This window comes from Ruditapes philippinarum, unplaced genomic scaffold, assembly GCF_026571515.1.
Source record: "Ruditapes philippinarum isolate M1 unplaced genomic scaffold, ASM2657151v2 ctg2254_1_1_1_1, whole genome shotgun sequence".
Lineage (NCBI taxonomy): Eukaryota > Metazoa > Mollusca > Bivalvia > Venerida > Veneridae > Ruditapes > Ruditapes philippinarum.
The window spans coordinates 105,643-121,325 of NW_026863611.1; the positions used below are offsets into that span (position 1 = coordinate 105,643).

Genomic DNA, 15,683 nt, shown 5'->3' on the forward strand with positions numbered 1-15,683 from the left:
TACTTATCGTGTACAATAATGTTATACAAAGGTTTGGGGCAAAATGTTATTTTACATTTTATCGGATAAACACCCTCAGTAGTACCAACTGATTTTAAGTCCAATACTAGTCTCAATCAAACCGAGTCTGCAATTCTCTTGTAATTTTGTTGTGCTTAATGCATCCAAGGGATCACTTTGTTTCCAGATTTTTAGTTTTATGATTCTAGGGTCTTTAAAGCTCACATTCATATTTAGCTAAATCGAGTCTTTTCTACTATTTAAATGTTATATTTTAGCATATTTAAAGCTGTTTAGATTGATTATGTATTGCCAAACTATTTACCAATATTCAGATAATGTTTCTGTGTATTGTCTGATTGTATCTGTCCACCAAGTAATCCATTTGCATGTTGGTTTGACGATGTAAGTACTTCCATCAAATCACTGAAGTAAAATATTCAAATAAGCATAAAAACTAAAAATTAAATTAAATTGAAATAAAATGAAGCAGCTAAGAATGCAGAATTTTCAAATAGTTATAACAATTATATAATAGAGCGTTCTTATTTTGTGCATTCAAAAAATTAAACTTGTCAAGAAATAGTTCATGACTTTAAGAGGGTGACTTTGTTAATCATGCTGATGCTTACTGATCTCAAAGAGATGATAATGGCAACATGACCAGAATCAGTTAAAACATAGATATAAAAAGTTGATTATGTCATCCGGCAAACTTGTTTCACCATCACTTACATCAACTTACTTTGCTAACATGTTTTTTCTTGCATATCAGACTGGCGTTTCCGTTGATATAAAATTCCATGGAAAATTGTTTTATTAAGGTAAAGAATTTTAAATATAATGGAATATTATAAAATATGCAAGATAATTTATGTGACTTATGTTAGCGGTTTGAATCAGAATATCCGTCCCTCGGGAACCCGCCTATGGGCAAAAACTCGGCAACATATGATAGATATTATTATAATAATTATTATTATTATTGAATGGCCAAATTGTTAATTTCTGTGTAAAGGTTTCAAAATCAAATACCGATACTGTGGTAACACATAACAAGTCAGATGATTACACCTACTCAATCACTCTGCAGATTTTTTTATTTATTTGGTGTTCATGAATGAAAATATTGTAACGTTTAAATAGAATAAAACAATAACACTTTACCTGTTAGCGTTTGTTTGAGTATATACAATGTATATAAAACAACTCACAACAATGAGAAAAGCCACTAGATATACCACAAATGTCTTATTCCTACTTTTACAACCCTATAATTAAAATTTAAAAAGGTATAGCAGTATACAAAAATAGCATCATCAATTAAGTGTTAAACAATTTGTTTTTACAGCCATTTGCAATGTTTATAACAATATATAATCATATACTAATGCGTTAAAAGACACAAAATGACTTGTTTTGTTTTTTTGTCACTTTCATCGAGAGAGGGTTGGTTTGCCTGTATTACACTACATGATGGTAAGTCCCAAGTTGTGACTTATTGCCAATAAAAAAAACTGGTAAATTTCTCTGACGTTGAAACAACCTTGCAAAGGTGATTCTCTGAATAGCAAAACATCAGTCAGAATGTGCATATAATAGCTGGCAAACTATTTTACCAAACATTTACAAATTACTGTCTTTATAAAAAAAACCGACATTATTAGTATCAATTTCTTAAGCGTGATGTTAGAAAAACTTACCGACTGAAATGTCTTATGTCTGTAAAAATTAAATATTGAAGATTGTTTTCCACGTTTAACAAAAATAAAATGAAAGAATTTTACACATTGCCAGCACATGTATTTACCTGGCGTCTGTTCTCAATTGCAGCCTCGGGCTCTGCAAAAAGAAAACACACATGTACGAATACAATAAGTGGTCCTAATTAGAGATACAGCAAGAAATGTATTGCAAACTACAAAAGTCCCCTACCGGTTAAAACGCGACAAGAAGTATTTCAGCAACATTCTTAAGGGCAATGGCCTTTTAAATGATGTCGATATTGAAGACATGAATGAACGTTTCAGATCTTAAGTACATTTCATAGTTTGTATCATCGTAATGACAGTCAACGTCATTTACAGATCAAGGTCATACTTAAAGTGGAATATGTATGCAATGGACACGTATTTTTCATAAGATTATTTCAAAATTTTAAGCATTAACATTTATGTCATGAATAGTAATATTTTGTTATGGACCATTTAATTTTCTGCTATGTTAATAAATGTTACTTTGAATTATGTATATCACACTTGCAAACGACAGCAATATATACCATTCTTTCGTGGTTTGTTATTATGTCAGTGTCTATTTTCAACGTTTTATTTTTTGTATTATAATTATTAATTATATTACATACCTTCCACCATAGACCAATTTACTTTAAATTATTCAACATGTTGGTGTTGTCATTAGACATATGAATATTTATTTGAAACCCTATTTTAAAAATTGACTTTATTGCTCAATTATCCAAACAAAATTAAAGTATAGGGACAATGCGTGTTAATAAAGATGGCTGTACTACACCAGCACAAGACAACAAGTAACGCGACCACACTTCCCCAATAGAACCAACATAGTTCTCCAAACTGTCGATATAACTGCTATAGCAAAATAAATTTAACGATCTGAAAATAAATACATTTAGTAAATCTTGATAGGCAGGTGAGAGCTATCGTTGCTGGTGTACTAGCAGGTTTGAAGTAAAAAAAATCAACAACTGGAGAGTGAAAATGATGACATGCGACAACATGTTACTAGACTGGAAGATCGCATAGACAAATTAGAAACAGACGCTGACAATAATTTACACTACAGTAAGTTAACAAACACCGAATCAGTGGTGTTCCTGATGTTGAATCTAGTAAGGAAAATCAAGCCATGTCGTAAGATGTTTCGAAGTACGAACCAACTTCTAAATAGCACAAGTACTAAATGTTGTTACTAGAGGGCATTGGCAGGTCTCGTCATGACAGAGTTTGCAAGCCTAAGAAACCCAGGGATATCATTGTTAAATTCAAATCATGCAGAGCAAGAAACGTAATGTATAAGGCTAGAGTTGACTTGAAAAGTAAAGGCTATCCGAGGGTATTTTTATCAATGAATCCATAACACAGATATGCTCGTCTTTCTTCTACAAGATAGGACAGCTTAAATTGGGCATGCACATCCAATGATAACACCATAAGATGCATTCGCATTGCATTAGCACTCATGTAACACAAAAATGGAGCATCAATTCTGTAAGACCTTCACGTCCATCCTAGCTGTGCTCTGCCTAATAAGATATCAATATCCTATGACTTGCTTGTTAAAGTGTTCCGAAGTGAAGTATAGTGGTGTTGTCAATGGCACAAGCTAAATGTAACGCTACAGTGTATATATTATCATTGATAGTTACTGTCTCATAATCCTTGGCCCCTAGCCCGTAAATTTTATATTAAACAATTGCTTACATTACAAGAGGTAATAATTGACTAATTAAAAGGTTTAAATTAAACAAACAAGTGACAGAACATTTATAGTAACAAGATGTATTCTTTTTAACAAATTGTGACGGTTAACTAACAATTATAATACAATTTACAGGATTGAAGACTCTCAGTTGCCTCCCATGCACTTCTGGTTTATAAGTGTTCATAAATTTAATGTATTGTTTGTCAACATTGACCTGGGACATTTGAATATTCAATGACTTTTTTTTGTAATTATCGGATTCCCAAGAGGTCTTACGAATTTTAAAGTATGGCATCACTGTATACATTTCTATGTATAACTTAAAGTTAGTAACACAAAATTTGCCTCAATAGCCTAATTGACAAAGAATAAAGACTTTCAGTTTCAATTTAAGTATTGTAGGTTCGAATCTGAGTGGAACAAAAAATTATGCGTTATTTTTTCTTTTACTTTTTTTTATCAAACTACATTTTTTCTTGTTTACTATGATTGTGCAAGTCAACCATTGTACGACATTACATATTGAAATTATGAAGAATAACATAGGCATGTACATCAAAGTTTAGAAATAAATAAATAGATAAATAAATAAATTAACTCGTAAATAATCAAATGATTTATCCACTAATGCAGCATGTAAATAATAGAAAAAGTGATGAAAATATAACAGGATTCGACCCTGCAACCTCGCGTTTGCAATGCCATCCTACTTACCACTGGGCTATCGGCAAATGAAAATAAAAGTATTATGAACTTAACTATCATTAAAAAATAAATGGATAAATCGTTATGAATTACGGAAACTAGCGAACATCATCCCGTAAATTAATATTGCCAAACAATAATCGATAATATATTTTTGTTATTTAAATTACGATGATTTGGTATAAATGCATGATTACCAGTTCAATTATAACACATGAGTGAGTGTACTTCTGTATACAATTTTTTATTTTAAATTTAATTTTAATTCTATTGTACTTGCTGATTATTTGTTAGCTCAGGTTGTAATTAAATTTTCAACATTTTAAATAATGAAAAGTGAACAGAAAACTTTTAAAGTTAAGTATTTCCATCATTTTTCCAAATTTTCCCCTTAGATTAAAAATGTTTACATTGAAACAGTTAGACTTATAAATTTCGTCGAATTATTTTTGTAAAATATGAAACAACAACTGTAAAAGTAGTTCTTCCATCATTTCCAAAAAGAAAATCACTTTAGATTAAGTAATTTATAAAATTTCAGCTCATATAAATGAAAAATGAACAAAATTATATTGAAATCAATCATAATCACAGAAAAGCAAAAAATAAAGCTGGTTGAAATAATAATTGCTATATATACACTTACCCTCTATGAATTCTGCTCTGTCTGGCATTGTACACTATAATTAAAATTTTAAAAGGTATAGCAGTATACACAAAATAGCATCATCAATTAAGTGTTAAAACATTTGTCTTTACAGCTATTAGTAATGTTTATAACAATATATAATCATATACTAATGCGTTAAAAGACACAAACTGACTTGATTTTTGTTGACACTTTCATCGAAAGAGGGTTGGTTTGCCTGTATCACACTGCATGATGGTAAGTCCCAAGTTGTGACTTATTGCCAATAAAAAAACTAGTAAATTTCTCAGACGTTAAAACAACTTGCAAAAGTGATTTTCTGAATAGCAAAATATCGGTCAGAATGTGCATATAATAGCTGGCAAACTATTTTACCAAACATTTACAAATTACTGTCTTTACAAAAAACCGACATTATTAGTATCAATTTCTTGACTTAAGCGTGATGTTAGAAAAACTTACCGACTGAAATGTCTTATGTCTGTAAAAATTAAATATTGAAGATTGTTTTCCACGTTTAACAAAAATAAAATGAAAGAATTTTACACATTGTCAGCACATGTATTTACCTGGCGTTTGTTCTCAATTGCAGCCTCGGGCTCTGCAAAAAGAAAACACACATGTACGAATACAATAAGTGGTCCTAATTAGAGATACAGCAAGAAATGTATTGCAACTAAAAAGTACCTTACCGGTTAGAACGAGACAAAAAGTATGTCAGCAACATTCTAAAGGGCAATGGCCTTTTAAATGATGTCGATACTGAAGACATGAATGAACGTTTCAGTTCTTAAGTAAATTTTGATAGTTATTATCATTGTTTTGACAGTCAAAGTCATTTACAGATCAAGGCCATACTTAAAGTGGAATATGTATGCAATGGACACGTGTTTTTCATAAGATTATTTCAAAATTTTACAAAAAAGAGAAGTAATGTATCATTTTAATATTCTTATATTAAATTATTACTTGAAAAAAAGTTGATTTAGTTCTAAGTGATTTAGCATTAACATTTATGTCATGAATAGTAATATTTGTTATGGACCATTTAATTTTCTGCTATGTTAATAAATGTTACTTTAGATTATGTTTATCACACCAGCAAACGACAACAATATATACCATTCGTTCGTGGTTTGTTATTATGTCAATGTCTACTTTCAACGTTTTATTTTTTGTATTATAATAATTAATTATATTACATACCTTCAACCATAGACCAATTTACTTTAAATTATTCAACATGTGGCTGTTGTCATAAGACATATGAATATTTTTTAAAACCCTATTTTAAAAATTGACTTTATTGCTCAATTATCCAAACAAAATTAAAGTATAGGGACAATGCGTGTAAATAAAGATGGCTGTACTACACCAGCACAAGACACAGGTAACACGACCTCATTTCCCCATTAGGACCAACATAGTTTTCCAAACTGTCGATATAACTGCTATAGCAAAATTAATTTAGCGATCTGAAAATAAATACATTTAGTAAATCTTGATAGGCAGGTGAAAGCTATCGTTGCTGGTGTACTAGCAGGTTTGAAATAAAAAATTCAACAACTGGAGAGTGAAAATGATGACATGCGACAACATGTTACTAGACTGGAAGATCGCATAGACAAATTAGAAACAGGCGCTGACAGTTTAATAATTTACACTACAGTAAGTTAACAAACACCGAATCAGTGGTGTTCCTGATGTTGAATCTAGTAAGGAAAATGACGCCATGTCGAAAGATGTTTCGAAGTACGAACCCACTTCTAAATAGCACAAGTACTAAATGTTGTTACTAAAGGGCATTGGCAGGTCTTGTCATGACAGAGTTGGCAAGCCTAACAAACCCAGGAATATCATTGTTAAATTCAAATCATGCAGAGCAAGGAACGTAATGTATAAGGCTAGAGTTGACTTGAAAAGTAAAGGCTATCCGAGGGTATTTTATCAATGAATCCATAACACAGATATGCTCGTCTTTCTTCTACAAGATAGGACAGCTTAAATTTGGCATGAACATCCAATGATAACACCATAAGATGCACCCGCATTGCATTAGCACTCATGTAACACAAAAATGGAGCATAAATTCTGTAAAACCCTCACGTCTATCCTAGCTGTACTCTGCCTAATAAGATATCAATATCCTATGACTTGCTTGTTAAAGTGTTCCGAAGTGAAGTATAGTGGTGTTGTCAATGGCACAACCTAGGTGTAGCTTTACAGTGTATATATTATCATTGATAGTGACTGCCTCATAATCCTTGGCCCAGGGGCCGTAAATTTTATATTAAATAATTGCTTACATTACAAGAGGTAATTATTGACTAATTAAAAAAGTATAAGTGAAACAAACAAGTGACAGAACATTTATAGTAACAAGATGTATTCTTTTTAACAAATTTTGACGGTTAACTAACAATTATCATACATTTTACGGGACTGAAGACTCTCAGTTGCCTCCCATGCACTTCTGGTGTATACGTGTTCATAAATTTAAGATGTATTGTTTGTCAACATTGACCTGGGACATTTGAATATTCAATGTCTTTTTGTCTGTAATTATCGGATTCTTAAGAGGTCTTACGAATTTTAAAGTATGGCATCACTGTATACATTTCTATGTATAACTTAAAGTTAGTAACAAAAATTTGCCTCATTAGTCTAAGTGACAAAGAATAAAGACTTTCAGTTTCAATTTAAGTATTGTAGGTTCGAATCTGAGTGGAACAAAAAAATTTGCTTTATATTATTTATTTTTTTTATCAAAATACATTTTACTTGTTTACTATGATTGTGCAAGTCAACCATTGTACGACATTACATTTTGAAATTATGAAGAATTCATAGGCGTGTATATCAAAGTTTAGAAATAAATAAATAGATACATAAATAAATTAACTCGTAAATAATCAAATGATTTATCCACTAATGCTTCATGTAAATAAAAAAAGTGATGGAAATATAACAGGATTCGACCCTGCAACCTCGCGTTTGCAATGCCATCCTACTTACCACTGGGCTATCGGCAAATGAAAATGAAAGTATTGTGAACTTATCTATCATTAAAAATAAATGGGTAAATCGTTATGAATTACGGAAACTAGCGAACATCATTCCGAAAATTAATATTGCCAAACAATAATCGATAATATATTTTTGTTATTTAAATTACGATGATTTGGTAAACATGCATGATTACCAGTTCAATTATAACACATAAGTGAGTGTACCTTCTGTACACAATTTTTATTTAAAATTCTAATATTAAATTCTATTGTACTTGCTGATTATTTCTACAGTTGATATTATTTTCAACATTTTACAATAATGAAAATGTGAAACAGAAACTTTTGAGGTAAGTATTCCATCATTTTCCTAAATTTTCCCCTTAGATTAAAAAATGTTTACATTGAACAGTTAGACTTATAAATGTCGTCGAATTATTTTTGTGAAATATGAAACAGCAACTGTAAATGTAGGTCCATCATTTCCAAAAAATTTTCACTTTAGATTAAATAATTTATAAAATTTCAGCTAATATAAATGAAAAATGAACAAAATTATATTGAAATCAATCATAATCACAGAAAAGTAAAAAATAAAGCTGGTTGAAATAATAATTGCTATATATACACTTACCCTCTATGAATTGTGTTCTCTCTGGCATTGTATTCTATAAGTAAAATTAAAAAAGGTATAGCAGTATACACAATATAGCATCATCAATTAAGTGTTAAAACATTTGTCTTTACAGCTATTTGCAATGTTTATAACAATATATAATCATATACTAATGCGTTAAAAGACACAAACTGACTTGATGTTTTGTTGACCCTTTCATCGAAAGAGGGTTGGTTTACACTGCATGATGGTAAGTCCCATTTTTTAAAACAACCTTGCAAAAAGGATTCTTTGAATAGCAAAACATCAGTCAGAATGTGCACATTATAGCTGGCAAACTATTTTACCAAACATTTACAAATTGTTGACTAAAATACGACATTATAAGTATCAATTTCTTGACTTAAGCGTGATGTTAGAAAAACGTACCGACTGAAATGTCTTATGTCTGTAAAAATTGAATATTGAAGTTTGTTTTCCACGTTTAACCAAAATGAAATGAAAGAATTTTACACATTGTCAGCAAATTTATTTACCTGGTCTCTTAGACGTCTGTTCTTAATTGCAGCCTCGAGCTCTGCAAATAGAAAACACACATGTACAAATACAATAAGTGATCCTAATAAGAAATATAGCAAGAAATGTTTTGCAAACTACAAAAGTCCCCTACCGGTTAGAACGCGACAAGAAGTATTTCAGCAACATTCTGAAGGGCAATGGCCTTTTAAATGATGTCGATATTGAAGACATGAATGAACGTTTCAGTTCTTAAGTAAATTTTGATAGTTTTTATCATTGTTTTGACAGTCAAAGTTATTCACAGATCAAGGTCATACTTAATCATACTTAATGTGGAATATGTATGCAATGGACACGTGTTTTTCATAAGTGTATTTCAAACTTTGACAAAAAAGAGAAGAGATGTATCATCTAAATATTCTTATATTAATTATGACTTGAAAAAAGTTGATTAAGTTCTAAGTGATTTAGCATTAACATTTATGCCATGAATAGTAATATTTTGTTATGGACCATTTAATTTTCTGCTATGTGAATAAAAATCTGGAAACAAAGTGATCGATCGGAAGCATTAATCACAACAAAATTTCATAAGAATTGCAGACTCGGTTTGATTGAGTCTGTATATGAGGGATAATAAATAAGTGCAACATCCCTCACACCCCATTGCATCGGCTTGAACGGTACTCAATTCTCAAACTTAATAGTGCTGACAATGATCCCGACGGACCAGAAAAATATAACTACACTGAAGTGAAGTACGGGGCAACTTTTTACAGCTGCAATACAGCACTTGACACCTGCTGTTGTGAAGTATAAAAATGTTACTTTGGATTATGTATATCACACTTGCAAACGACAACAATATATACCATTCTTTCGTGGTTTGTTATTATGTTAGTGTCTACTTTCAAAGTTTAATTTTTGTATTATAATTATTAATTGTATTACATACCTTCCACCATATATCCATTTACTTTAAATTATTTAACATGTTGGTGTTGTCATAAGACATATGACCATTTATTTAAAACCCTATTTCAAAACTTGACTTTATTGCTCACCTATCCTAACAAAATTAAAGTTTAGGGACAATGCGTGTAAATAAAGATGGCTGTACTACACCAGCACAAGACAACAAGTAATGCGACCTCACTTCCCGATTAGAACCAACATAGTTTTCCAAACTGTCGATATAACTGCAATAGCAAAATAAATTTAACGATCTGAAATACAAAAACATTTAGTAAATCTTGATAAGCAGGTGAAAGCTATCGTTGTTGGTGTACTAGCAGGTGTGAAATAAAAAATTCAACAACTGGAGAGTGAAAATGATGACATGCGACAACATGTTACTAGACTGGAAGATCGCATAGACAAATTAGAAACAGACGCTGACAATAATTTACACTACAGTAAGATAACAAACACCGAATCAGTGGTGTTCCTGATGTTGAATCTAGTAAGGAAATCAAGCCATGTCGTAAGATGTTTTGAAGTACGAACCAACTTTTCTAAATAGCACAAGTACTAAATGTTGTTACTAGAGGGCATTGGCAGGTCTCGTCATGACAGAGTTTGCAAGCCTAAGAAACCCAGGGATATCATTGTTAAATTCAAATCATGCAGAGCAAGAAACGTAATGTATAAGGCTAGAGTTGATTTGAAAAGTAAAGGCTATCCGAGAGTATTTTTATCAATAAATCCATAACACAGATATGCTCGTCTTTCTTCTAAAATATAGGACAGCTTGAATAGGGCCTGGACATCCAATGATAACACCATAAAATACACCGCATTGCATTAGCACTCATGTAACACAAAAACTTTAGCATATATTTCGTAAGACCCTCACGTCCATCCTAGCTGTGCTCTGCCTAAATAAGATATCAATATCCTATGACTTACTTGTTAAAGTGTTTCCGAAGTTAAGTTTTTGCGAGAAGTATAGTGGTGTTGTCAATGCACAACCTAGATGTAACGCTACAGTGTGTATATTATCATTGATAGTGATTGTCTCATAATCCTTGGCCCCTAGGCCGTTAGTAATCGAAAGAGCATCGAAACACGAGGTTATCTAATTTGTACGAGGGGGCGTAGCCCCCGATTATTAATCAGATAGCCAAATGTTTTGGTGTTCTTTCTCTTTTGTATCATAGTCAAACATAAAAACACGTTCCCTGTTGTCACAATATGAAACCCCGGGAAAAAGTAACCAATGAAGGGGCATCTGAATATGATTTTTCTGTCGCTTTCCCTTTCTCTTCCGTCACAATAAGTAAACTCCAGCAAAAATGAGCCAATCAATGGGCATGCTCTGGAGTGCGGGTATCTAATACCTGCACTTCAGTTAACGCACTGTGCATGTATATAGATACGATTTATCTCTGACACATTTTCAACAGAAAGGTCCCCAAACTATGATACAATTTCATATTAAATAATTGCTTACGTTACAAGAGGTAATTATTGACTAATTAAAATGTTTAAATGAAACAAACAAGTGACAGAACATTTATAGTAACAAGATGTATTCTTTTTTAACAAATTTTGACGGTTACCTAACAATTATCATACATTTTACAGGATTGAAGACTCTCGGTTGCCTCCTATGCACTTCTGGTTTATAAGTGTTTATGAATTTAATGTATTGTTTGTCAACATTGACCTGGGACATTTAAACATTCAATGACCTTTTGTCTGAAATGATCGAATTTCCAAGAGGTCTTACGAATTTCTAAGTATGGCATCACTGTATACATTTCTATGTATAACTTAAAGTTTTTTGTTTTTTGTTGTTTTTTGTTGTTTTTTTGTTGTTTTTTTTTTCAATTTCAGGCCTCGAAGGTGACCCCATTTATTGCCTCCGTCGCATGACTATTTAAGGGTCGGAGGTCCATCCCTTAACAGTCTTACAATAATGTGTTAAAACATGAAAAGTTAACATAGTATTAACATAAAGTAAATTACGGCAAACATTTATTTGAAAAATTGAATATGTAAAGGAGGTTATTAGTTCAAGACATAGAAAAATATTACTACATCTACATTATGCCTTAAACAAAAAACATAATTACTTTTTTCTATATTTATGAGTAATACACAAACAAATGATACTAATGGGTATAAGGATGATTATTTACAAACGAAAACAACAATATAACACAACAAAAACATCAAAGACAGATACTTTGCGGCCAGGGCACGTTCAAAAATACTACAAACATGAATTTATTCTTCCATGTATGCTCAAACAAAGCTAGGTATGAAAAACTGAAAAGACAAAGGTCGCTCCTAACATCAACATACGAAAAAGTATTTTGATGATTCACATTTGTCATTATCAGATTGGAACAAAAAAAATTGGATAGGTCTCTATTATATTATGATTAATGACATATATTTAAAATAGTATGCCAATCTTTTTCAAATTGGTCAAGATTTCCACATTGGATAGCTTTTTCTTCATTTACCTTTAGAACATATGAAATATACTTTATACGAGCACCAGCAAAAGATAGCATTGTTTTATTAGTTTTACATTTAAAAATATACATTTTGACATATAAAAGAACTAAATTGTTTACAATATTTATTGTATTGTTTCCTTTAGTGTAACCAAAAAGCATAGTTTCTTTATTCAAGTTTGGCATGTTTAGTTTATCTATACAAATTTCGTGTATTAGTTTATTGCTGTGAATGCATTCCCAAAAGATATGTTCTATAGTTTCATCATGAAGATTACAAAGGCTACATAAGGGACTGGTAATATATTTCATTTTGAACAAAAGATTATTTGTACCCAAAATCCTATGGATAAGTCTTACTTGGAACCATTGTATATAAGTATCTTTTCTCAATTTGAATGGTAAATTATATATATTCTTCCAGTATTCATCGTCATTTGAGAGGCATAGTTTTGTGACCATTTGACCTGACAAACGGGCTTGCTGGAATTGACATTAAGCGAATCATACATATATTTTGAGCCTTTTTGGTCTTTAATTATCCTTTTTATGTGTATTGGAATTGTTGGGATTTTTTCTCTCTTAAAAGTTAAAGGGTTGAAGCAGACATTTTGAAAAAAGGTTGTAACTGCTTTTTTAATTCCTAAATATAAAAGATGATTGATATTTATATTGTAGATCTTGCCTAACTCTTCTGGTGTATAAAACTGGCCATTTTCTTGTAAGATATCATAAATACAACGAATTCCCTTATCATACCAAGATTTCCAAAAAATACTTTTCTTGCCAATAGTAATGTTGTGATTGTAAAATAAAGGTAAGTTACAAATGTCTTCTTTATCAAATTTCTGATACTCAATAAACAATGAAAATGCATTTAAAGTGTGTTTCCAGAATTCATTTTTAATAGATTTTGACATTTTCTCGACATAATGCTTTCCACACGTGACTAATTTATGTACATCAATATACTTATCCAACAACCATCACTTGAAATAATTCTTCTTATCCATGTAAGTTTTAACGCATTCATAAAAGCATTTATATTTACCATTCTTAAACCCCCTTCCATGTAATCTTTAACTAACACATTTTTATTAATTTTTGAATTTCCATTCCAAATTAAAGCATATAATGTATCATTAATTTGTTGTATATATTTATCCGAAGGATTCGGCAACATTAAAAATAGATGGTTTAGTTGTGAGATAAGTATTGTTTTTATTACTGTTATTTTACCGATTGGAGTCAAAGCTCTTCTATTCCATTGTTTAATCAGTTTTTCTATATTGGATATTGTTTCTTTAAAGTTAAGATCTATCATTTTTTCAAGATCCACATGGAATGTTATACCAAGCATTTTGAAACTAGTTTCGTTCCAATTCATTTTCCATCTAGTTTTTATGCTATCACTGCTGTACTTTTTAATGCCTATCCAAACAACCTTTGTCTTTTCAAAGTTCACCCTGAGCCCCGAGATCTGAGCAAAAACTGATAAAACATAAATACATGTCCATGTATAACTTAAAGTTAGTAACACAAAATTTGCCTAAATAGCCTATGTGACAAGGAATAAAGACTTTCAGTTTCAATTTAAGTATAGTAGGTTCGAATCTGAGTGGACAAAAAATTGCGGTTTTTTTTCTTTTATTTTCATCAAAATACATTTTTACTTGTTTACTTAGATTGTGCAAATCAACCATTGTACGACATTACATATTGAAATTATGAAGAATTACATGTATATCAAAGTTTAGAAACAAATAAATACATACATACATACATACATAAATAAAGAAATAAATAAATAAATAAATAAATAAAACCGTAAATAATCAAAAGATTTATCCACTTATGCTGCATGTAAATAAAAGAAATAGTGATGGAAATATAACAGGATTCGACCCTGCAACCTCGCGATTGCAATGCCATCCTACTTACCACTGGGCTATCGGCAAATGAAAATGAAAGTATTGTGAACTTATCTATCTTTAAAAAATAAATGGGTAAATCGTTATGAATTACGGAAACTAGCGAACATCATCCCGAAAATTAATATTGCCAAACAATAATCGATAATATATTTTTGTTATTTAAATAACGATAATTTGGTAAACATGCATGATTACCAGTTCAATTATAACACATGAGTGAGTGTACCTTCTGTATACAATTTTTATTTTAAATTCTAATATTTAATTCTATTGTACTTGCTGATTATTTCTACAGTTGTAATTATTTTCAACATTTTACAATAATGAAAATGTGAAACAAAAACTTTTAAAGTAAGTATTCCATCATTTACATCAATTTTCCCCTTAGATTAAATAATTTATACATTGAACAGTTAGACTTATAAATGTCGTCGAATTATTTTTGTAAAATATGAAACAACAACTGTAAAAGTAGACCTTCCATCATTTCCAAAAAAAATTTCACTTTAGATTAAATAATTTATAAAATTTCAGCTAATATAAATAAAAAAAATGAACAAAATTATATTGAAATCAATCATAATCACAGAAAAGTAAAAAAGTAAAGCTGGTTCAAATAATAATTGCAATATATACACTTACCCTCCATGAATTCTTCCATGGTTGGCATTGTTCAATCTTGTGAATATTTCAATCTTTCCCAAATTGAATGTTAATGAGCCAAGTTGAAAACGGGTGTGTAAAGTAAAAGGTCAAGTAATAAGGAATATAAACCTTTACCAATGTCTTATTATTTTCTACGAAAACGTTCCTTTTACAAGTGAGATGAATGACGTATATCCAATTATTTCTGCTAAATAATTTGACTTTTGGTCATCCGTACATCAATAGACATCCAAACGTAAAAGGTAAGTCAAAATTGTTTGTATTGTCAATCCCTTAATGATCAATCGTACAAGACACTTGATTTAAGATTTTTCTTCATTATAATTAAGTACATTAAATACTTTAAACAAATAAAACCAAAAAAGAAGTATAATTTTTTGTTTAATGCATGTTATTTCAAATTTCAAAACAATATATCATTTATAAAATCTTTCTTAAGGTAAGTAATGGCCTAGTAAGTTACTGTTTTAAGCTGCCTTTTGCATTCACACTACAATTGTACGATCCGATAAATAAAAAGAATAGTTCTTTTGAACATTGGTAACTTAATGAATGGGATTTTGTAAAATGACCTGGTACATTTGTTTGACTTGTGTTCTTTTGTTACTAAAATAAACCCCCCTTTTGTTAAGCATAGACATAGCAATCAAATTA

General features: G+C 30.5%; 1 protein-coding gene across 3 annotated transcripts in view; it reads right to left on the reverse strand.

Annotated features, from left to right (window-relative positions):
- LOC132722694 (uncharacterized) overlaps positions 1-15,437 on the reverse strand; it is a 41,811-nt gene extending 26,374 nt beyond the window's left edge. The window contains exons 1-6 of one of the 3 annotated variants that reach the window (XM_060707218.1): positions 15,006-15,307; positions 5,389-5,420; positions 4,817-4,850; positions 1,811-1,842; positions 1,168-1,271; positions 326-426 (exon numbers count right to left, since the gene is read on the reverse strand). In XM_060707218.1, the coding sequence (XP_060563201.1) occupies positions 326-426; positions 1,168-1,271; positions 1,811-1,842; positions 4,817-4,850; positions 5,389-5,420; positions 15,006-15,033 (331 nt within the window). In that variant the 5' untranslated portion in view covers positions 15,034-15,307. Of the gene's footprint in view, positions 1-325; positions 427-1,167; positions 1,272-1,810; positions 1,843-4,816; positions 4,851-5,388; positions 5,421-8,979; positions 9,021-15,005 lie in introns of all 3 variants that reach the window. The other 2 variants (XM_060707216.1, XM_060707217.1) reach the window with 2 other exon arrangements.
- Positions 15,438-15,683: the final 246 nt, after the last annotated feature.